Here is a 25,156-nt window from a genome sequence, read left to right on the forward strand (position 1 = left end):
TTTTTCACCAAGACAGGGTTTCTCTAAGGACAAACCCAACATTTATGCCAAAGGTAGTATCCAGTGTGGCTCTTAACCAAACCATTCAATTACCAACCTTTTATCCAAATCCCCAGAATAAAGGGGAGAGACTTCGGCAGAGACTTCGGCATTCTTTGGACATGCACAGGCAGCTAAGCTTCTACTTGGACAAAACAAAAGCTTTCAGAAAAACTGAGCAACTTTTTGTGGCATACGCTGCAGGATCACAAGGAAGGGCTATTTCAAAGCAGACTATTTCAAAATGGATAAGACACTGCATTCGTTTCTGCTATGCACAGTATGACAAATCAGTGCCTAAGGGCATTAGACCACATTCTACCAGGGCAGCAGCCACATCAGCAGCCTTTCTCAGAGGAGTACCAATCAAGGAAATTTTGGAGGCTGCAACTTGGAGTTCAGTGCACACTTTTACCAAGCACTATCACTTACCTCTTTATTCTAAATCCAGAGCAGGCTTTGCCACTGCAGTCCTGCAGGGCCTCATAGCCACTCCTAGTCCTATTTAGACCCAGCCGCCCAACCTCAGCTTTGGGATTCAATCCAAGTGTAATGACTGCAACAGTGAAACATGATGAACATAGTACAGTTGTGTACCTACCATAAATGTAGATGTTTGAGTGTATTCACTGTTGCAGTCCAGGTTACCCTCCCACCATCCCCCTTTCATTTCTGGGACTTATCTGCGCTTCTCTATCCTATACAACCTATGTGGTGTATTTGCTTGTAGAGGAAGCTAATGTTTATGTTTTTGCATGCTTTCTGATTTGCAAATTTTTTAGCCTACCCTTTTGGGGGCACCTGACATCTGGGGCAAGAAAAACTGAATAAAATGGCGTTGGCTGCATCTTTTATACCCCTGGTGCACTGATGTCAGGGAAGAGGCGACAGCAACCGACGCTGGACCAGGACTTTGGAATTCAGGCCGACTGCAGGTAGCCTGCCAGCAGGATAACCCAAGTGTAATGACTGCAACAGTGAATACACTCGAACATCTACATTTATGGTAGGTACACAACTGTACTTTTCTGTAATTTAATGCAAAACTTGATTTTGTAATGTATTGCAACACGCAGAAGTGTATGTAGATATAGTTCTGTTTTATTTGTTCTAAGCATTTGTAGAATTTTTTTTTTTTTTTTACTTTCTGTGTTGTATTGTTCTGAAATGTAATTTTGATGTATAGATTAATATTTCTTAATGTACTTTAGTCCGAGCAGATTATTTGATGAGGCCAGTGCTTTATTGGTCACCCTAAAAAGAGATGTTTGTGCCTATCAAATCTCTTATTTCTTTGTTCATTTATTCTCGGATACCCACTTTATCCTGTTGAAGGTGTGAGGGAAGTCTGAGCCTATCCCAGAACTCTGTGGATACAAGGAAAGAAACCATTCCTATGTAGGGAGTCACGTTATTGTACAACCTGCATTATTAGTCGTACTTCTGCTGCACACAGCCCTATGAGGAATTTAAAGGATCACCATTTCACTTACATGACTTCTTTTGAGATTACTTTTGTGCTGCGTTAATTTTTAAGAATGCAAATGACAGGAAGAACAAGCAGTTTTGTTAGCTTAAATATTTGTGGGTCTTTGGTTGTTTATTTTCTGGATTTTACACACATTGCCTGCTATTCACCAAGATTAGCAAAAGTCACAGCTGAGGATATTTTTTTAAGGCCCAGTTTTTATATGTTTGTGGAAAGTACTACTTGACAGATGACCAAAGAATAAGGGCGATACATGCCTTTTCTAGAGATTTAGCTATGGATGTTATAACTGTCATTCCCTGTCTGAAAAATCGAGAATTAAATAGTGACATAATAGAGCAGGAGTTTCTCCATCCCATCCCTATTCAGTTTCACATTTAGTAGTCCTGGTGGCAAGCTGCTAGAGTGCATACCCCAACTCCTGTCCAGATTCTAGTGGAAGTGGACCCTTACTGTTTAGTAATGGTCAACATGTTCATTCAAGCTGCGGATGTCATGCAAATAAGCCTGTGTTGGTTGGCATTCTTAGTGGCTTTTATTCACTAAAGACTCCCTGTGTCTGTTAGTGGCTGGTATGGTGGCAACTGTGAGAGTGCCCTTTGCGTTGTCATTGCTGCAAAACCTACTTCATCTCCTAGAATCGGTTTATACTTTGTACCCCACCCATCCGAAACTTAAGTCCCTGTTTTAAAAGAAAATCTTGGGGTGGCCTCTATCCTGACACATTTGTATAAGTTTACCAAGTTCTAATTTAAAGAACTTGTCCTAGCTGCATGTACAAGTTAGCCCTTAAAAAAATGTTTTCTTCGGATGTCTTAGTTAGCACCTGTTAAAATCCAAATAACTGTTTGAAAATGTTGGTTTTCTAAACCCTTTTGAATTAAAGCACCCATTGATAACATTCTTTAAAACAGTAACATCCAGGTAGTTAATAGAATCATGGGAATGTGTAATATGGGCAAATAATGTTTAGTGCAAACTAGTGTACTCTGTCTGAAAATAAAAGCAACAAACAGAGATTTAAAAACATAGCCAGTCTACTTACAGGCAGACTGTGTGTATCTTGTGATCGGACTTGCATTCAGTTGGACTATCCCGGTCAACAAATGTAAAATAAATAAATAAAGAAGTCTTCCTTTACTTGCCGCCTATCTTTCCACGGGATAAAAATATCATCCAGGCATCGCAAATAAGGGGTCCAGTGTTCTTTATAACTTCAGTTAAAAAAAAGTCTCTGTTCCCATGCCCAGACAACCAGGTTGGTGTAAATAGGGGCATAACTCGCACCCATAGCCAGACCTTTCACTTGTCTAAAATATCCTTCATCAAATGTAATAAAATTGTTGTATAAAATTGTCACCATAACTTGTGTTACAAACTTAACTAATGTACTCCCCAAGGTTGTAAATATGGCTTTGTGAAACATATCTAAGCCCCCTCTATGTGGAATTAATGTAAACAAATCCACCACATCTGTGGTGGAAAAACTACAAGTAGGGCTATACAATTCTTATTTGATCTTTGTTAAACATCCAGTAAGTCTTTTAATAAATCAGTCGCTGGCATCTGTCAACAAAGACTCCCAGGGGGTAAGTAGAACTGTTGTGAGCGGCTGCAGTAAGACAATATGGTGGATTGTAAATATTCTTATGTACTTTGGTAATACCAAACACAATTGGAATAAGGGGATGTTCATTTACCAGAAAGTTCTACATTTCTTCATTAATAGCACCTTGGAAAAGGAAAAGTGAATCTTTCAGAAACAGTTGCATTTTCCTATGAGCAACTGAAGTCTCATTTGAAGATACCACTTCATATGTATTAGTGTCATTCAAAAGAGTGGTGATCTGATTACTATAGTCAGTACTGTGTGCGGTCACTATCCCATATCAAGAGTTCCTTCAACAGGAATGGTGACACGGCAGCAGGTTGATTGATGGCTAAGGTTAGGTTGTTACAGTTTCATTATGTAATTACTGTAACATATTCATTGCTTTGTGACAAAAACAGTGTAATTCAAAAGGTTCCTTTTACAGTGGAGTGTGGGTGTAGGCAGTTTAAAAAAAAATTCTAAGCTTGTTTACTGCCTTTCCTGTAACTAGTCTAGTCCAGATACAGACTTGTTGTATCCAGGACTGTTTGTAAGCTTCTGAGCCCCCCAAACCTTTCTGTGTTAGAGGAAAGCCTCATTGGAAGTGGTAAGCACTAAGTAGCCTGTTTACCACAAGAGTGGTTTCTGGCCCTGAAATTGTACTGTATTGGCCGTTTGGGAAGTTTTTCCATCTCTTTCAACTTTCTAGTTTAAAAGCCCACATTTGCACTTTTCCCACCTTTCCTGTAACTAGTCTAGTCCAGATTCAACTTTGCTGTATCCAGGACTGTATATAAGCTTCTGAGCCCACTGAGCCTTTCTGTATTGGAGGGAAGCCTTCTAGCTGATCAGTCGGAGTGGTAACCACCAAGTAGCCTGTCTACCACAAGAGGATTGGTTTCTGGCCCAGAAATTGTAGTTTATTGGCCGTTTGAACAGTTTTTCCATCTCTCTCAACTTTCTGGTTTAAAAGCCCACATTTGCGCTCGTTTCCCACCTTTCCTGTAACTAGTCTAGTCCAGATACAGATTTGCTGTATCCAGGACTGTTTGTAAGCTTCTGAGCGTTGCCAGAGTCTGATCTTCATTTTTTCCTTAGATCTACTAGTTCTCTCCTCTCCTACACTTTTACTAGCTTATTAGTCTAGCACTTTACCAGACGTCTTGTAGCACACAAAAGTGCTATGAGCACTAAACGTTTTAGAAGGAAAGAGCGCCAATACTTATTATTAATGCCCACTCCTCCAGGCATGTTTAAAGGTCAGTTCCCTGTGCTTTCTGCTATTAACCTGGTGAACTTGGCATCCTGAGGCAATGTAGCAACTGCTCCATGTACACCGACAACCCTCTCCTTTTACCTCCCAACACTCAGACTTGCGAGAGATGCACTTACATAGCCAAATTGGAAGTCACGCACTCTCCAGCCAAGACCGGAATAGCTGGTCAAGAGGAGAAGGTCAACACTTGCACCACATCACATGGGAACATATAGCCCTTGAGATCACACACCAGCACTGCCTTCACATAAAAACACAAACTTGCACACCCAACTTCACAGAGGCTGTCAATAAAAATCTACCCAAACAGCAGAGACCTCCAAGGCAGAAACACACTCGACCACCACCGACTCTGTCATTGAACATGTGGGTGCCCATGACCTGAGACGTACCTCCCTGGACTACATGAAAAGAGACATGGAGGAGCCCTTGGATTATGTAGCCCAGACGGGTATGAACCTAGCCCTGAGCAGCATCCTACCATCACCCAGAATGATACCACACTACAAGCAGAAAATGATTGATTTCACCAATTAACTAAGTTTCTGGTGTCATTCTAAGGGGATCCAGTATCTGTCTGCCTGGGATGACATGACTGATGGACCTTGATGCTTTGCCAGAGATGGCCTGTATCTGTCACCCCTGGGCTTCCGGATACTGGCCAAGGCTCTTGCCACCCCTATAGTGCCTTTTTAGGTGGTGTTCCAAAGACCAAATTACCACTGTAACAGCTACAAACAAATGCAATACGAGGGTCATGCTGCTCAGTGCTAGAAGTCTAAATCTCAAAATGTTCTCGCTCGAAGCACTCCTTAAAATGGACTGTTCGGTCCCAGAATTTGGACTGAAGATCCAAAGGCGGTGGTGTTTCCATATTCATAAAGGATGTGCACACCTCCAGACTGGTACCCCAACATAACGCATCTGAGATACTTCAGGTGCAACTAACATTGGGTAAGACAATGATTCAGGTCGTAGCCTGCTATAGCTCCCCAACCATGTCCCAAGACTCACACTCCACATTCCTAAGCACCCTGGAGAATATTAGAGTCCAACCTAATACTGTCATACTGGACGACTTCAGCTACCCCTCCATTAAGTGGGAAAACTACCCATGTACCAATACACTTGCCCAACGTTTCCTTTAATTCATTAATTCCAATGCCCTGGGCCAGCTCATTCTTACCCCCACTAGAGGTAGCAACATCCTTGACCTGGTCATTACTAACATGGGTGACTGTTGCTCTACACCAATAGTCAATCCCTCCCTGGTTAGATCCGACCGCAAACTAATCACCTTGGAAATCCCCCCCACACACACACACACACACAAAGGTAGCCATCATGAAAAACTTCTGCAAAGCTAACTTTGGGCTCCTAAAAATAGAGATGGCTAACTTCATGGCACCCATGCAAATGGAGATTAGTTGCATGATCGCCAAACCATACACCAATGCACTGTACGAACACATTCACAAATGCATGGATCTCACCATACCCAATAGAACCAAGATGCTGTCCTCCAAAAAAAGGAAGCCAATCTGGTAGTCCCCTGCCATAAACAAACTCTACAACAGAAGGAGGAAACTGATGCAGAATAAGGTGAAGTCCTAAGACTGGAAAAACTCAATTATCAGCCTCAACAAAAAGTTGAGATCCCTCATGAAATCCTCTAAAGCTAGCTATGAAAACTGATTTGTAGCAGATAGTAAAGACAAACACAGGGCCTTCTATGGCTATATAAAGAATCTCCACGGCAATACCCAGATTTTCTCTGAGCTGCTGCACAATGGTACCTCCTGTACTGAGCCAGAAGATATTGCCAATGTACTGGCCGACAGATTCAGTGCCAACTTTACCCCTCCCCAAGGGACCAGTCACAATACCAGTAGATTGCCAGGCACCCAGTATTACTGCTGCACAGGTTAAAACAGCACTGTCCACGGGCAAGAATACAGCTTCAATGGGTCCTGACAATATCCCTGGCTGTGTTCTACATGAACTACAGAGTGAACTGGCACCTCACCTGTGCACGCTGTTCAGTCACAGCTTCACCTCTGGCTTTGTCCCTACTGAATGGCACACTGCTACAGTCATCCCTCTCCACAAAGGAGAAGTGACTACAGACCCTGGGAACTATCGCCCCATTAGCCTGACGAGTCTGATATGCAAAGCTATGGAACGCATCATCATGGACCTAACAAACAAGGATATAGGGAATCTCCAAACTCTGGATCCCACACAGTTTGGTTTTGTGAAGGGTAGATCATGCCTGCTCAACTTGGTCAACTTCTTTGAATCAGTCACCAGAGCTGTGGATGAAGGCAAGGTGGTTCATACAGCCTACCTTGATCTGTCCAAGGCCTTTGATACCATTCCCCACTCGGGAATCATAGAAAAACTTACTAAGCTAGGCATCAACCCCTATATCACTACATGGGTTGCAAACTGGCTCACAGGTAGAATCCACAGTGTGCAAGTACCTGACTCCAAGTCAGACTGCTGACCAGTCACAAGTGGAGTCCCCACAGGGTTCGGTCCTGGGTCCTTTCCTGTTTGGTATCTACTTCTCTGAATTCCAGGTCAACACAAAGGGACTCTGGCTGACAGTGTTCGCGGATGATTGCAAATTGGGGCCTATTATTAACTCCCCGAGTGATATTGACATCCTACAGAATGGCCTCACTGAGACTAATGACTGGTGTCAGAACCATGGCCTTAAGCTCAATATCAAAAATGTATCATCATCCCCTTTGGGAAAAACCCAGTTCCCATGAATTACCATATCGATGGTAGTCCACTGAACACAGAAGGCGTTATAAGAGATCTGGGAACACATGTTGACAGCAGCCTCTCTTTTGACCACCACATTGCCACTGTGGCCAGAAAGTCCTTCTATGTGGCACATCTCATTACTAAGGGTTTTGCATTCAGGAAGAAAGAGGTCATTGTCACCCTCTACTCTTCCCTCATTAAGCCAATCATTGAGTACAATGCACCATTTGGCATGTACCTCACTAAACACCTGCAAGAACTCGAGAGGCTGCAAAAATACCTCACAAAGAGGATCCTGGTCCTTAAACATTTGTCCTATATGGACAGACTAAAAAAAAATCCCAACTATTCTCTGTCTTGTATCGCCTACTTAGTGGCGATTTCTGCTTGACTTGCTAAGTCATATCTGACCCAGCTCTGTTAGAAATGCTACATCTAAAGAAATCCCAATTCCTCTGCACCACATGCCTCATTACCACAAGCAGCAGAACATGCTGCAGGGACAGGTTCATAACCCAGAGACTGCCCATGCTATGGAATAGACTTAACATACATGTCAAGCAGAGCACCTCACTGGCCTCACTGGCCCTCTTCAAGAGAAATCTTGATGAGTGGATGGGAAATGGGAAATGGAAAATTCACCCCAGGGATCACTCCAGTGGCTTTACTCGACATAGGCATTGGGAACTAAGGTCGGGTGGCACAATGCCAGGGTAATCCTATGGGCTAGGCTTGTAAAGGCTCCAGGCTCATTAGCCTAGTATGCACTTATGAACCTATAGTTATATTGAAGGTGTAATGTGCTTAAATAATTGTGGGTAACTGTTGATCCTCTTCATTTTGTCTGTCCAGTCCAACATATGTGGCCTTGATTAGGTCCTTGTTAGATCCAGTGCATTAGAGGGAGTACTCTAGCCACAAACCCCTTTAAGAAATCTTCATTCCCAGAATCTCTCAGTCCCCTCACCTACTTCGTATCTCATTTGCCCACTTTGTGGAAGCAGTGTTAACTGGGCTGCAGTTTCACTGTAAACTTTATATAAAATCTTTCTCTTTGGACCTCTGGTCTTTTTTGTATATGTAGTGTTAGTGGTTTGATATATAATGGTTTGACATATACATCTCCACACATCTGTCTCTCTCACTCATTTGTATGTGTGTGTGTCTGTGTGTATGTGTATATATGTTTGTTTATGTCTTTCGGCTTTTCCCGGTTATGGGGTCGCCACAGCGGAACTCCGGTCCGCTAATGATTGGTAGTGGATTTTTACGTACCGGGTTACCAGCCCTGATGCACAACCTTCAACGAAGGCATGCCCCATTCACGTATACCTCCACACAGAAGACGCTCTAGCTGAGAATCGAACGGGACAACGTCTTGCTATGAGGCAACAATGCTTCCGCAGCACCACCACCGCAGTAATGTGTGTGTATATATGTATGTGTATATATATATATATATATATATATATATATATATATATATATATATATATATATATTTATTTGTGTCTTTCGGCTTTTCCCGGTTAGGGGTCGCCACAGCGGAACTCCGGTCCGCTAATGATTGGCAGTTGATTTTTAAGTACCGGCTTGCCAGGCCTGACACACAACCTTCAACGATGGTACGCCCATTTACGCACGTCTCCACGCAGAAGATGCTCTAGCTGAGAATCGAACCGGACAGCGTCTTACTGTGAGGCAACAATGCTACCGCAGCACCACCACTGCGAAAATATATATATATATATATATATATATATATATATATATATAGTGTGTGTGTGTGTATGTATGTATGGAAACACTTTGGAATCTCGAAATACTGAAATGTCGAATTTCAGTATCTCTAGACCAAAGTGTCGAATCTGCAGATGCATGAAACTGCAGAATATCGAAATCTGAAATGTTGAACCCGTGGTACTGAAGGCAAGTTAGGTAAGCATGGTATTTTTAAGGGTTTTGAGGAGGGTTTGTGAGTGTGTCAGGGAGTCCTAGGTGTGGGTTAGGGTATGTAGGTGAGTGTGTGTGTATGTCAGTGTTGAGAGTGGTGGCGTTTGTATCTGTGTGATGTGTGTTTGTGCGTGGGGGGTGTGGAATGTATGTTGGTAGGTTTTGTGTGTGTTGGTGTTTAGTGCAACCTCTGAGTTAGTATATGTAAGTGGGAGGGGTACAGCCTCCCACATGGGGGGTGCAGGGGGACTTGCCACCCTGCTTATAGTAAGTGTGTGTGTGTTTGTGTTGTGCGGAAGTAGGTGTAGTTGTGTTTGTGTGTGCTTTAACGGTCACGGTTTTGGGTTTCGTTTTTTTGGTGTTTCGGCTTTATAGTCTCGAAATACTGAAATTCGATATTTCAGTATTTCGAGATTACAAAGTGAATCCACACACACACACATATGGATCCCTATCATATGATAGAAACCTCATTTGACTGAAACACATTTGACTGATGCCATAAGACTGAAATTTCAAAAGACTGAAAAGTCACTTGACTGAAACCCATAAGACTGAAATCCATAATACTTAATTTCAACATACTAAATTTTAAACTGGACCTTATAAAACCAGACTAGGTGGGGGGGAGGGGCTACAGCCCCCCACACCCCCTAACTATATATTCTAACTCCAGGATCGCACTACAGTGGTGAAAAGGGCATTGTAGTGGCAGCATGTAGACTACTGTAAGGTAAGTGAAAGGTATATGCCCTTTTCCCCACTATAGTACAGTTCTGGAGTTAGTGTATATATAGTTGGGGGTGTGCGAGCCCCCCCACATAGTCTGGTTTTATATGGTCCAGTTTACAATTTATTATGTTGAAATTCACTGTTTTGGGTTTCAGTCAAGTGACTTTTCAGTCTTTTGAAAATTCAGTCTTATGGTCTCAGTCAAATGAGTTTCAGTTAAATGAGGTTTCTATCATAAGATAGGGATCCATATATCCATATATTTATATTTTAAGCCTCTGGCGTTCATCGCCATCATTTGTCCAATTATAGTTAGTTGTAATGAGTAGAGAATTTATTTATTACTGTTCTACTCGTTTTTTTGTTCAGTTTGGATTTCTCTTAAATTTTAAAGTGCCTTCTTCCTGTTTGGCTTGTTTTGGTGAAAAAACCTGGAAAAAAAGTCAAGGTTCAAAAATTACAAAAAGTGGGCACAAGATCCCTCATCAGGATCTGTCTAATCTTTTTACGGTATGCTTAAGGGTTCAGCATCTTTCTTCATTTTCTGAAATTTGCTCTTCCTTTCGATCCAGAACACTGACAGATCAGTGGAGTAAGTTTATTATTAAAGGTCTCATTCCACTGGATCCAGAAACCTGAGAGACAAAGAAATCTGATAAACAAACCAGGTCCAAGGATTTTGGATCATAGTAAAATATCAACTAAACCATCAGCTCTACCCTTGACCTCTAAAGTTCAAAGGCTAGAGTAGCATCAGGCTCAAACCCCAACATGTACTCTTCCACCATATCCAGAGGTTCTTCAGACCGTAACTATCCCAGATTCTCCCAAGAAACAAATGTTTGACAAAACTGAACACCTTCCTTCCTTCCTTCCAGACCGCCCTAAGCCATGTCAGTGCAAAAGGTCTTGTATAACTTATGGGAGCCCAAAGTATGATCCTGAAATCCAAAATGGAAGGATGAAATTGGCGCTAATTGAATCTTAATGGCAGAGAAACTAGAAGCTGAAAAAGAAAAGACAGGAATAAAAAAAATCTGGAATAGGGGCTGAAAATGAGTAGGCATTTTGATTGACAGCCCACACTGCAAATTTCTTCCACCTACTGTGATTGATCTTCCGGGTATGTGTCTCTGAGAGGCTGTTAGGATGTAAACTACTATTTGGGAGAGGAGTCCTTCACCATCAACAGAACTGGAAAGGTCTGCATGAAACTCCTGGAGGGGTGAGATATGAGATCTGCGAGCGCATCCAGGAGTCAAGGACTCTCCCTCAGGAGAGCCTTCAAGAGGGGAATCCAGATATGTCTTTGCCAGTATGGGGTAATGAGGATTACAGTAACCTTGCACTGTAGAGCTGCCTGTAGGAATCTTGGAATCGAGGGTAGTGGGGGGCTTGCATTAAGTAGCCCAGTTGGCCAATGTTGAGATGGTGAAGAATGCATCACGTATTTGGTGTTGGCCTGGGTCGCAAATAAGTCACAGTATAGTCTGGCCTAATGGCTAAGTAATCTTTTTGGCAACAAATTTTTTGAGGGACAACTCTTAAGGCTCCAGAAAATTCCTCCTGAGCCTGGCCTCTAGATGGTTGTCTTTCCCAGGGATGTGTGTTGCCACATAGGGGGTAGGATCTGGTTCCCGCATTTGTTGTTATACCAGGCAACCATCATAATGTCTGTCTGGATGGAAATCACCCTTGGGAAGGCAGTCCTGCAGTTCCTGCAACACAAGGAGGGCTGGTCTCATTTCCAAGATATTGATGTGAATTTTGGCCTTGTTCTCTGTCCAAAGACCATCTTCGCTTAGTAATATCCCCACCCCCACCCTGGGAGGCAGCATCCGTGTTCACAGCTGCTGAGGGTGATGCAGGACGAAATGGTCTGCCTTTGTGTAGTGGATGCGATGTAAACCACCACTGTAAATGTTAACTGCAAGAATGGGTAAAATGATGGACTTGGAGGGCGGATGGTGAAGGTGCGACCACTGAATCTAGAGTAGCCACTGAACCACACTGTAAATGATAACTGCAAGAATGGGTAAAATGATGGACTTGGAGAGCGGATGGTGAAGTTGTGACCACTGAATCTAGAGTAGCCACTGAACCACACTGTAAATGATAACTGCAAGAATGGGTAAAATGATGGACTTGGAGAGCTGATGGTGAAGTTGTGACCACTGAATCTAGAGTAGCCACTGAACCACCACTGTAAATGATAACTGCAAGAATGGGTAAAATGATGGACTTGGAGAGCTGATGGTGAAGTTGTGACCACTGAATCTAGAGTAGCCACTGCAGTGTTCTAATGTGGTAACTGAACTGAACCTTTAATAAAGAAACCACGAGACCTAGAACGCTGAGTACTAGATAGTCTACTGATTGGCTGATCTGAAGTAAGGTTTCCACTGCCAAGGGTACAGTTTGTATTCTCTCCTGTGGAAGTGGAAGCAATGGAGGTCGTAGTGTTTGTGATATCCCAAGAAGACCAGTTGTTGAGAAGAACTAAGCTTGATTTCTGCAGATTGACATAAATGCCTAGAAAATTGCATACCGGTAGCAGGTAGTCTGTCTTTCTTAAGTGACTCCATTGAGGGGGGGGCATTTAGGACCATCCAGTCATCCAAAAATGGGAGTACCTTAAATCCCTGAAGTCAAGGGTTACAAAGACTGCCATACACTTGGGTGAACACACTGGCAGCACTGGGACCAAATAGTAGGGCAATGAATTGATAGTGACTGTGTCCTTCTCAGAAGAGTATGTACCTTCTGGACACACTGATGCACCAACATTAAATTGTGTGTATGAGTGTGTCTGAGAGTGTGATGCACAGTTTCCATGTGTTCTTTGAGGATGCAGAGGACAGTTCATGTTTTCCTTTGAGGGTACAGAGCACCACTCCTTTGTGAGGGAAAGGTACATTGGGGCATGGAGTAAGTATCATATGATGCCGCCTAGAATGTACAACACTGGGATCATTATATATAGATCATGAGCGGTACAAAATGGTGATGGTGCTCAGACCCTGCAGTACTGGGATCGTGTTGTACAGGTCATGGAAAGTGTTAGTACTAGTGTATAGATCTTGTTTCCCTGGGACAGGTTACACAGGTCATGGCAGGTATGGAAATGGTGATGATGCCTCACTTGTCCTTTACTGGCCCAGCTGTCACACAGGATGTCGGATTTAGAAAGATCAGCGGTGGTTTAGCAGATTGCATCATAACACTTTGGTGTTCTAGGGATTCTCTGATACTCCTCAGTCAGATGTGTGTGGGTACCAGCACCTGATCTGTCCAGCCGCAGGCTTGCAAGGGTGAATGGGGCTATACAGATTAGTACTAGCAGCATCTTTGGAAGGTGAAAAGTGAGTCATGATTTCAGGTTTGGGTGTAATCTGTTCCATGATTCAACACAGCAGGATGGAATATAGAAAGTGAGATGAATGTAATAGACACTGTTTAGGGAATTGTTTTTGTCAGTTTTTTTATTACGTCTATACTGCCTGTTATGACTGTGCTTCTTGTTAATACAGACTGTTCTATTATATAATTTTATACTAACTGCTTTTGTGGTGCTTTTCTCCCCAGGCCTCCACTGAAAATAGGTTCTTCTTGGCCCAGTGGACTTTGCCGATAACAAATGTCACTAAATAAATAAGTTTTGTTTGTATTAGTTTACGCTGTTCTGTGTTCTTTTGGTACTCAGTGGGTGTGTCTTACTCTCTCCTTAGAAAGCCAATAAAGGTTTTAAAGTCATTGAGCGATTGAAGAAAAAGCTTTCCGAGCAGAAGTCGCTGTTGCTACTTACATCTCCCAACATGGCCTTCAGAGTGCACAACAGGAATGGCAAGGTGAGTTTGATGGTTCTTTTGTGGGCGATCCAGCCAATAACAGCAGTGACATCAGGCCTGGAGGAGGAGGCTTTGTTTGTCCCTTCTAGCCGTTTGCATGCAAAAGAGAAGCGGTGATCCAGTGAGTGTAGCCTTTCGATTACTGCATTGTGCTTTTGTGGGGTCAGTTTTGGTCTGTGAACTGTTATTTTTGCATTGTGCTTGTTTTTCTTGGGAGGACAAAGTTACTGGTTTATGGTTTAGGGATACTATAGAGTCGTCTCCTCCTCTCCTGACAGTTGTTGACAAGCAGCACTGTGAGTTACAGATGCCGGATACACACATTTTCTCTAACTAGTGGTGTTTTATCTGCACATCATATTTTTGAGACTATATGACATCAGTAAAAGGAAGTGTAGCATTTGTCATGAAGTAACTACGTACTGGGACTTGTGTAAAACTGCTAACACAGCTGCTGTCGTCAGAGCACAATGCCATCTCTCTCTCTTTCTTTTTTTTTTGGGGGGGGGGGTGGAGTACCATCCTGTCTGGTTGAGTAGCCTCCAGTTCTTTATAAACTGAAATATCTACGGAGCAGGGTAATATTCAAAACCGAAAACAGGAAATCATTTTGGAAAATAACCCATCTTTTCATAAACTCATAGACTCATAGATTAGTACTAGGCTAACTGCCCTTGCGAGTCATTTTAAGCCTAGCCAATTATCCCTTGTGAGACTCAAACCCTGTACCTTGTGTTTGTAAGGCAAACACCTTAACCATTAGGCCACCCTCCCAACCAAGTTGGTAACTTGTGAGATCTTTGCTGTAACTTAAAATTATGCAGAAATGTATTCTGAAGTAACTATGATGATGTGGAGAAATGGAACAAAGAGTGTAGTATAAGGTATAACCTTGACTGGTTGCTATAATCTGAAAGAGACAAACTGAGAATAGAACAGTTAAATGGAACCAGCAGTACTGTGTCATAATAAAATGTCTAAATGTTTATGACCTTTTTATTTCAGTTGTCTGTTCTAATTGTGTCAAGGTACTGATGGGTAGAAAATGTGTAGAGATTTGTTCACAGGGTACATGGACAGTAAATGTAACTGCTGCACATAGTCATGTATCACTGCTGTGGATATGCAGATACCGCTAGTTCAGATGTCATCATCGGCTCAAGTCTGAGTTAGCCTGAGTCGTCATGTTCATGGAGGATGGCTGATTTCCCAGATAATACATGGGTTTGATCATAGCAGGTAACATCATAATGGAATTAGTTGATTAGATTTAATCTACTTATGTTTTACTTAAGGAACTGCGAGTGTTAACAGCAAGATCACAAAACTGTTGGGTAGGGAAGTTTCCCCTTACTACTGCCAACGTTGCTTGATATTGGAATTAGTATATTTAAAAATGTAGGCGGTAAAGGGAGCGTGCCCCCTTGCAAATGAGTTTTTTAATTATTGTTAGTCATCGTACTGTGTCAGCAGTTTTTCTTCATTTTTCCCAGATCATTTTAATTCTGTTTGCAGAATTTCTGTGGATACATCTTCCAGTGTCTTTCTTGAGGAAACCTTTATACTTCTGTCAGTTTCTGAATGGCTGTATGCCATGATGTGTTTAAAAGTCAGGAGGATGTAGGGTGATGGTGATCAGGTTAGACACATGAGCTAAGCATTTATTTTTTCAATTGTTTTCATCTAATGACTAGTGTTCAGGTAGAAAATCTGTAAACAGCATGCACCATTGAGCAGCAGGACAAACCTAGAAAAAGTACATGGAGTAATAAAATTCCATCATTACCACACCATGGGATATTGGGTGGTATACCTGCAGCCACAGGACTGCAATTTTTTTTTTTTTTTTTTTAAAGAAAAACTGTGCTAATTCAGCTAATCTCCATCTGGGACCTGGTAGATAATGAAGGGGGGAATGGATAATTGTGGAAAGAAATCGGAGAAAAATCAGATAATGGGGCTGCATTTGGAAACTGTCATTGAGAACTCTCATTTACCCTGTGCTGGGACACTTGAGTAAACACTTCAAAGCTTACTGATTGTTTACTAGTTAAGTTTAAGTGCTGCATATGTGCCCCATACTGAATAGTTCTGTCAGTCTCCAGTCACAGCTGCACCCTCTCCCACACACACACACACACACACACACACACACCTACCTGCTCCTCATGATATCTCTCTAGGTCTCTGCACTATTGTGCAATCCCTAACTTACCCCTCTCCCCAAAGAGTGGAGAAGTTTTCCTACCTGTGGACATGGCTTTCCTAGCTGTGGTTAAGTACTGCTGCATTAGAACAGGCTCAGCCACATGTTGCTTCTGTTTGGTTGTAGTTCTGTCAGGAGGAACTGTTCTATGATTAGACAGAATACCCCCCAGCTTCCTTTCAAAGAGTAAGAAGTTAAAATAAATACCTTTGTACTTCCTTTTAGATTCTGTGCACAACACCGTACAACTGCTAGCCTTTGCTAGGCATCTGTGCTCAAGATTGCTTATTTCTAGCACTCTTTTAGAGAGCAGATTTGCCAAAGAAGTTCAGTTCTAGTCACCCTAACAGACATCTCACCAGCCTGGATCTGTTCTTGAACTTTGGTCTCAGGAGCTGTAAATGGAAGATTAACCTCTGTGTCAATGAATGAGTGATGCTTTTCTTAGCACACACCTTCAGTCCCGCTTGTTAAATTCGCTTGTATTATATAATATTTCTACATTCGGTAAAGTATGCAACTGTAAACAGCCATTCTGATTTGACTTACTAAGCTGCAGTGATTACACGATCTGATTTGTATATAGTTCTTAAATTTTCTTCCTACCCACAGAGCTACACTTTCCTGATCTCATCCGACTATGAGAGGGCAGAGTGGAGAGACGTCATCAAGGAGCAGCAGAAGAAGTGTAAGCAAACCTTTGGTCATAAAAGACAGCTTTTTTGTGATGCATGTTTCTATGCTCCTCAGCCTAGGAGTTTGTGGATGTTGCATTTCTTATGCCAGATGAGCAAGTGAGGGGGTTAGCATCATACCTCAACTAGCAGGAAATCTGCAAATTTTGTTCACGTGTGTTGTCTTTGTAGGGTACATGGTCCAGCTTTCCTTCATGGTGGGTACAACCCACCCTTGCAGCATAATCCACTGGATCCAGGTGAGTCAAAGGCACTGTTGATGTTTGTGAAAGTCCACAGGTTGTCTCTGTAGCAGTACTGTGATAGTCATAAGCCCCTCTGTAACTTTTGTGGCATTGCCTGCCAAGCCAATTCAGCTTCACTTCAGTCAGCACTGCCCAGGTCTGTATCCCAGGCATTTCTGGTTTATCGCTTGTACTTCTACAGTACTTTTTTTTTTTTTACACACACGACCTCTGTCTATGACACAGACTGTCCTTCTGATGAGTGCTAGACTATGAGTTTGATGCATCCTTTATACGTGGCTCTTTAGTTATTTTTTTTTCTGGTCTTTATTGTTTTTGCTGTGTCAGAGCTCTAACTTGTAACTCCTGAATCCATGTCCCCTGTCATCCCCTTAAATGACCCGGTGGCTGCCCTTTCTGCACCCACTGCATCTGTTTCCTCTTTTAGGGGAGGGTATAGATCTAAGACTAACAGCCCGTTGGCCTATCATTGGACCCGGCCCAGAAAGGTAACTAGTCCAGGAGGATATGAGCCGGGCCCATCATTTGAGCAGGATGAGATAGCCATATAGGCCCAGTTCTCTGAATGGAGTAAGTTCAGCAGCTGTGTCCCCACACAAACACACTCAAGCAACACCCAGTTGTTTCTGAGAAGGCTGCTTTGATTGTCATAGTGGACCCCCTCCCTTACTCACTCCATGTGGCAGCACTGCAGACTTTCACAGTTGCTGCTTTACAAAAGAAGCTCTTACACAGCTGTACATAATGTCCTGCAATGCAGCACAAGCATTGCTGGTGAAGGAGCCACCGTCCTGCAGATATTGCCAGTACATTGGTCTGGTGCCACCTCCCTCCCCCCAGGATTAGTGAGCTGCACTGGACGTTCATTTCTCTCCCCTGTGCTGGCCCTTCAGCATCTTTGCTGCTAGTCAAGCATTGGTTGGTCAGGTTCTATGCTGTGGGGTGGATATTCATTATGACAGTCCTGACTCTTGAACTTGGTACTGTACTGTGAAGTCATGCATTAAGTTACCCGGGGAGATGCACTGCATGTGGTGTAATGGTAGTTCATAGGTAAGTACTAGACTAGCTGTTCTTGTGGACCATGTTAAGCTTAGCCATTTTCCTTTTCAAAGGTGAGACTCAAATCTTATACCTTATGTCTGTGAGATAAACAACGTAAGTATTATAGCAACCCCCAACCCAACCCACAATCTTTGAATGCCTTTTACCAGAAGTCCAGTGCACTATCCATTGGTTCACTCTGTTTTGTCCTCCTCCCAGCAATTTTTGTAGCCTAACTAGCAGGGTCTAACAGTCCTTTGTCATTTCTACAGTGTCCTGTCCTTGGCCCCCAGGCCCTGACTTATCTCAGTTCAGCCCTCTCACTTTGAGGGATTTTGCATTTCCTTGGGCAGCCCCAGATGTGTGTAGTAACAGTACTTCTGTAAACTCCTCCCTGAGCTAAAAGATGCAGTGGCGCTCATGACATAAATGTTTTCCAGCATTTTCCTTATGGGACCAACTAAGGCTCTTTGTTATGCATCAACCATGGCATCATTGCTGTGGTCTCCATCAAACGCTCACTGTCACTTTCCCTGAGGGAGCCACTTTATTTTTATTTTACACATTCATTAACCAGGAGAGCCTAGTAGACACATGTCCATTTTCTGGGGTGGCCTGGAAACACTGTCAGGTAACGTGACCTGCTCAGTGTCTTATAGTAGGCAGTTGGAGGTGGAAGGAATCAAACCGTGTACCCCTGATTACAGGAATCAGCTGATTAACAACTTAGACCCTTAATCATCTGTGGTCCGTGCTAATTGCCAGATTAATGCCCAAAGCATGCAAGTTGCCCTGCACTTATCTTGTGGAATCTGCAGTAGTTTTTTTCATACAAGTACCTTATTTTTGTGCAGTTTGTCTGTGGTGGCATTACTGTTGTAGTCTCCATGACATTACCCGCTCACTGTGACTTTTTAGGGAAGGAAAGCATTTCGGACACCTATAATATGCACACTGTCCCTCAAGGGTCACTCGAAGATGGCTCATCCAGTTGTCTGTCATGGTATTGCTGCTCTGGTATTCAGTAGACTACAGACAGTTCCCGTCCCCTTGCTGATGGAGGAGAACCGTCCATCCAAACTTTGACCCTTCCCTCCTTAGCTGACCTTCAAGTGACTGAGTCATTCCCACTCACAGACCACCCACCGTACAGATGATCACTGATAACTTTGCAGTACTGTTCACTTCTCTCTCTTGTGATTGTTTTAACAAAAAAAGTGGCATCACTGGGCTGTCTTGTGATTGGTTTGACATTGGTGACAGAAACGTGGCATCACTGGGCCCATCACTTCTCTCTCTTGTGATTGTTTTAACAAAAAAGTGACATCGCTGGGCTGTCTTGTGATTAGTTTGACATTGGTGACAGATAGAAAAGTGGCATCACTGGGCCCATCACTTCCAGTTGTGAGGAACAAGTAAGATTAGAGATGAGATAAGGACAGTGGAGACATTGATTCTCATTGTGTAAGCAGATATGGAGCAGGGGGGATAGGTTCCTTAGCAGATATGGAGCAGGGGGGATAGGTTCCTTAGCAGATATGGAGCAGGGGGGATAGGTTCCTTAGCAGATATATGGAGGAGGAAGATAGGTTCCTTAGTAGATATGGAGCAGGGAGGGATAGGTTCCTTAGCAGATATGGAGCAGGAGGATAAGTTCCTTAGCAGATATGGAGCAGGAGGATAGGTTCCTTAGCAGATATGGAGCAGGGGGGATAGGTTCCTTAGCAGATATGGAGCAGGAGGGATAGGTTCCTTAGCAGATATGGAGCAGGAGGGATAGGTTCCTTAGCAGATATGGAGCAGGAGGATAGGTTCCTTAGCAGATATGGAGCAGGAGGATAGGTTCCTTAGCAGATATATGGAGCAGGAGGATAGGTTCCTTAGCAGATATGGAGCAGGAGGATAGGTTCCTTAGCAGATATGGAGCAGGAGGATAAGTTCCTTAGCAGATATGGAGGAGGAGGATAGGTTCCTTAGCAGATATGGAGGAGGAGGATAGGTTCCTTAGCAGATATGGAGCAGGAGGGATAGGTTCCTTAGCAGATATGGAGCAGGAGGGATAGGATCCTTAGCAGATATATGGAGCAGGAGGGATAGGTTCCTTAGCAGATATATGCAGCAGGAGGATAGGTTCCTTAGCAGATATATGCAGCAGGAGGATAGGTTCCTTAGCAGATATGGAGCAGGGGGGATAGGTTCCTTAGCAGATATGGAGCAGGGGGGATTGTTTCCTTAGCAGATATATGGAGCAGGAGTATAGGTTCCTTAGCAGATATATGGAGGAGGAAGATAGGTTCCTTAGTAGATATGGAGCAGGAGGGATAGGTTCCTTAGCAGATATGGAGCAGGAGGGATAGGTTCCTTAGCAGATATGGAGCAGGAGGGATAGGTTCCTTAGCAGATATATGGAGCAGGAGGGATAGGTTCCTTAGCAGATATATGCAGCAGGAGGATAGTTTCCTTAGCAGATATATGCAGCAGGAGGGATAGGTTCCTTAGCAGATATGGAGCAGGAGGGATAGGTTCCTTAGCAGATCTGGAGCAGGAGGATAGGTTCCTTAGCAGATATGGAGCAGGAGAATAGGTTCCTTAACAGATATATGGAGCAGGGAGGATAGGTTCCTTAACAGATATATGGAGCAGGAGGATAGGTTCCTTAACAGATATATGGAGCAGGACGGATAGGTTCCTTAGCAGATATGGAGCAGGAGGATAGGTTCCTTTTCTTTTTTAGTTTTCCTGACAGTTATTCAGCTGTGGAGCACATGAATTGCTTCCTTTATTTTTTCTACTTCTTCCTTGACTCTTAGTCGGGTACCCTTTCCATATCCCACTGCTGCCACATCTTTTGATTTCATTCCTAATTCTGATGGTGGACCAGGCCCTATCAGCTGCTTGTGGTAGGATGTTGTAGACCTTCATCCATGATCGGCATTGTTGGGTATCTTTCCTTATTATTCGTAGGTTGCCCTGTCCATCTAGCTGTACAAGTATTCTGATAATACTTTGACATGTGCTTGTAAACTTTACGCATTAAATTCTGAAAGGGATGCAAACTGATTTGATGATCGTGTCCCCTCAGGCTGCCGTGCTACTACTTCTCTTACCTGGGATCACACATCCAGTCAACCTTCCTACGGCAGCAGCTGTTCAGACCCCCCACATCCCACCATGTACTGGATGCCATTTATTGTATCTAGTTGTTGTTAGTCATTACATGTTTGCACAGTGCTGGCTTCCCTTCTCGTGTATGTGCATGACGTTGGCAGTATGCGAGGAAAGGATTGTCGTCAACCTTTGAAGAGTAAGCTATTTTGTTAAGGTAGTTAAAGAAGTGTGAAAGGTGAATGAATGCCATTGGCCTTTACTGTGATGCATTTAGTGCTCATGAAATATGACAGACTTAAGTCTCTAGGGATAAAATCCACCATTGCAGTGCAAGAGACTGGCATAGTTTGCTGTGCAGATCAGTGCCACGTTTTTGCATTAATTTCACTGCTGTTTTTACTACCTTTCTGTATGTGGTTTATTTATTTATTTATTGTTTATATTGTGCAACGGAAAATGAATTAAAATATGCTGTTTATAATGTATTTCTTCATTGGTGAAAGGTAAAATGTCTGTGGAGAGTAATGTAATCCTGTGTTAGTGTTACCGGGACACTCATTACGTAAGCAGATGAATTAAATGCGTTGTCCCCATCTCTGTTTAACTCGTCCTGCCTACCCACATGCAATTAAACGCATCATCTGTGTCGCATTCATCTCCAGGGTTAAATTTCTGGATGTCCAGTCCTGTTTTCTTCTACGTCTCTACCTGGGATCAGGTAGACGTAGTGAAACCTTCTACTTCTCATCTCTCTTCCTTCCCTTCAATAAACAAACTTACTACTTTATCTTCTCCTCTTGGTACATCACTGTACAAACATAACTAGTAAAATATTTCAGCTATGTAACTATTGCACTATACTGTATCCCTCTGATGAATGTATTTCTATGTATTTCACTTGCCACAGTTTAATGTATGACACTGTAATGCAATAATGTGTGGTACTGATGAATGTAATGTGTGGCACTGTAATGCAGTAATCCGTGGTACTGATGAATATATTTCCATATGTATTTAATATGTAAAATTTCTATTTTCTGTTGGAGCTTTTCTCTTCGGGCCTCCGCTAAAAATGCGCATTAGTAGCCCAGTCGGACAAACCCGGTCAACAAATATAAAATAAGTAAATTAAAATTTTTATTTATTTTGTTTGTTTACCAGGTAATGCCCAACTGGGTATGAGGCCCATTTTCAACGGGGGCCCAGGAAGAAAAGCTCCATACATACAAATAGACAGTATTAAACAATCAAACTGAACAGGTATTAATCAACAATGTACAAAGCAAGTCAGTAAAGAAATTAGTTATATAACAGTAACTACCAAATAATTAACAAATAAGTTAACAAATTTAACAAAAAATGGCACAGTTAGTGGTAAAAACTAGCCGCATGAGTTAAAAGTGAGAACTGTGTGATACGGTAATTGCAAGACAGAGAAATGCAGTCTACCTAACAGTTAAAGACGAAGCAGTATATGTGTATGTATTGCTACCTGAAACTTGAGTGTCGAATCAAGATGGCCTTCACCAGTTAATAGTTGTAGCTGTGAGAATGAGCTAGTTTAGGGTAACGTAAGGGGGTAGTAGGGAGCTTAACCAGGAGTATGGCAGGAGCAGAGCCAGTGTTTTGCTAGATGTTCCTTAAGGAGGTTTTTAAACGTATGAATGCTGGGGTTTTTGGCCACAGGTTGAGGAAGAGTGTTCCACTGTTTGGCAATTTTATGGGAAAAAAGGGCGGTGCCCCATGTGTTCTGGGCTTGGGTAATTTGTAACAATAGTTTATTTGAGGATCTTAGAGCTCTAGGATTGCTGTTGGGTTGGACTAGATTGGTGAGTGCCAGGCAGTTGTCAGGTTTGTGAATTATATTGTGGACTATGGACAGTTGGTTGAATGTTAGAAGGTTTGGTAGTTCTAACCATTTAAGTTGGGAAGAGTACAGAGCAGTGGTGGGTTTTGTAAGGGTGGCCTGTGGCAAACTTGGCAATTTTGTTGTCGCATGATTCCAAATTATTTAGGTCAGATTTATGAATGTTTGTACATACTAGGGAGCCGTAGAGGAGGGGGGAGAGTAGATGTGTGCGGGCAGTGGCTAGTATGGCGTTCTCTGTAAGATCAGGTTTAATTCTGTAAAGGGTGCCAAGTTTGGAGTGGACTTTTCTGATGGTAAGGGAGATGTGGGTGTCAAACCTGAGGTTATAGATTAGGTTCATAGATTAGTACTAGGCTAACTGCCCTTGTGGGCCATTTTTTTAAGCCTAGCCAATTACCCCATGTTGTTGTTTTTGTTTGTCTTTCGACTTTTTCCCAGTAAGGGATCGCCACAGCGGAACTCCGGTTCTCTAATGATTGGCAGTAGATTTTTACGAAACGCCGAGGTGCCAGCTTGACACCCAACCTTCAACAAAGGAGTGCCCTGTTATGCACGCATGTCTTTCGAACACTACCCAACCGCGGGGAGGACATGCAGACTCCACACAGAAGGCACTCCCAAGCCGAGAATCGAACAGGAGAACCTTTTGCTGTGAGGTAACAATGCTACCACCGTACACCATGTGAGAATCAAACCCTGCACCTTGTGTTTGTAAGGCAAACACCTTAACTATTATGCCAACCACCCACCCCTTTTCGATTGTGACACCTAGAAGTTTGGCTTGGCTGGTGGGATCTATTTTGGTTCTGTTTGTGGAAAGGATAGAAAGTGGAGTCAAACATGTTTTGGGTTATTGTAATTGAAGACAATTAACTTGGTTTTGTTGGGGGTTAAGTGTGAGTTGATGGCTAGTGAGGTAGTTTTCTATGTTCTGGAAAGATTTTTTCATTTTTGTTTGTAGGTCCTGGTGGGTGGGGGCTGTACAGATGAGTTGTCGGCGTATTGGACTATGGAGGCTTGTTGTTAGTAAAAATTGCAAAGAGAAGGGGGCCAAGTATGGATCCTTGGGGTACACCAACAGTGATGGGTAGAAAGGGGGACAGGGTGTTCTCCCACTTGGTGGCTTGCTGACGGTTAGAGAGGTAACTATGGAACCAGAACAAGGCTGTTGTGTTGAGGCCATGGGATGATAGTTTATTTAGTAGGATTTGGTAGGAGACTGTGTTAAAGGCTTTTGACATGTCAAGGAATATGGAGGAGAACATTTGGCCTCTGTTTATAAGATCTTGAATGGTGTTTGTGAAAGACAGCAGGGCAGTACTGGTACTATGTTTTGGCCTAAAGCCGTGTTGTGTGGGGGAGAGGAGTTTGTGATTAAGGACTGTTATCTGGTTAAATGATTTTGCAGAGTAGACTTGCAAGTATAGCTACTGTGATACCACAGACCGTTAGTGAGATGGACGCAATGTGATCTGTACTAACCTATTTACTTTTTGCTCTTTGTTGCAGGTTTTAAAAATTTTTCCCTGACATCGGTGGAGCTGCAGATGTTGACAAACTCCTGTGTGAAACTTCAGACGGTGCATAGCATTCCACTGACCATCTATAAGGAAGGTACAGGACATATTTTTATTTAATTTTATGCTTGTGAATGAACTGGTATGAAGACTGTTTTTAGCCACAACTTAGACTGTAGGGTGGAAGGACAAGAAGATGTTCATGAAAAAATAATTAAAACATTTGCAGAGTTTAAACTCTAGATACATACAGTTAAGGTAGCTATATTTGAGAACTAGTAAGAAAAAGAGAGAAAAAAATGATAAAACCAGTCTGAGTAATCCCTGCGCTGGACTGAGAAAACCACGTTGTAAGTAGTGAACTGTAATGTATAAAGTGCAACAGGAACATTACTAGTTCAGGAAATATAGTTGAGAGATGCTAAAAATTGGGAATGAAAAATAAATGACAAGTAGTTAGGAGTCCCTCTACTACAAGGACTAGTAAACGTTGTTAGTAAACTGTAGACAAACAAAAGAAGGAATTATGGCAGACAAACAAAGTCGTATAGGAAACGATGCTTACAGATGAGAAAAAGGCAACAGAAGAAATCTAGACAGGGAGATCGACAAGCAGATCTCTACTGACACTGCAGGGGGCATAAGGGGTAACTGTTAGAGGGCAAATAATAGTGGTAGTAATGAAGGTAACCGAGTTAAGGGTCAGCATGTTTGATATTAACCAGGGCTGCAGAAGCAGTTACGTTGTGTCTGCTTGGTTAAATGCCT

At 42.7% G+C, this 25,156-nt stretch overlaps 1 protein-coding gene across 1 annotated transcript in view; it reads left to right on the forward strand.

The window, feature by feature from the left end:
* Window positions 1-25,156, forward strand: part of BCR (BCR activator of RhoGEF and GTPase) — an 841,427-nt gene that overhangs the window by 673,484 nt on the left and 142,787 nt on the right. The window contains exons 6-8 of the mRNA XM_044069810.1: window positions 13,584-13,703; window positions 16,522-16,597; window positions 24,381-24,485. Of these exons, the coding sequence (XP_043925745.1) occupies window positions 13,584-13,703; window positions 16,522-16,597; window positions 24,381-24,485 (301 nt within the window). The remainder of the gene's footprint in view (window positions 1-13,583; window positions 13,704-16,521; window positions 16,598-24,380; window positions 24,486-25,156) is intronic.

Source organism: Protopterus annectens, chromosome 4.part0, assembly GCF_019279795.1.
Source record: "Protopterus annectens isolate FY-2018-M chromosome 4.part0, PAN1.0, whole genome shotgun sequence".
Lineage (NCBI taxonomy): Eukaryota > Metazoa > Chordata > Ceratodontiformes > Protopteridae > Protopterus > Protopterus annectens.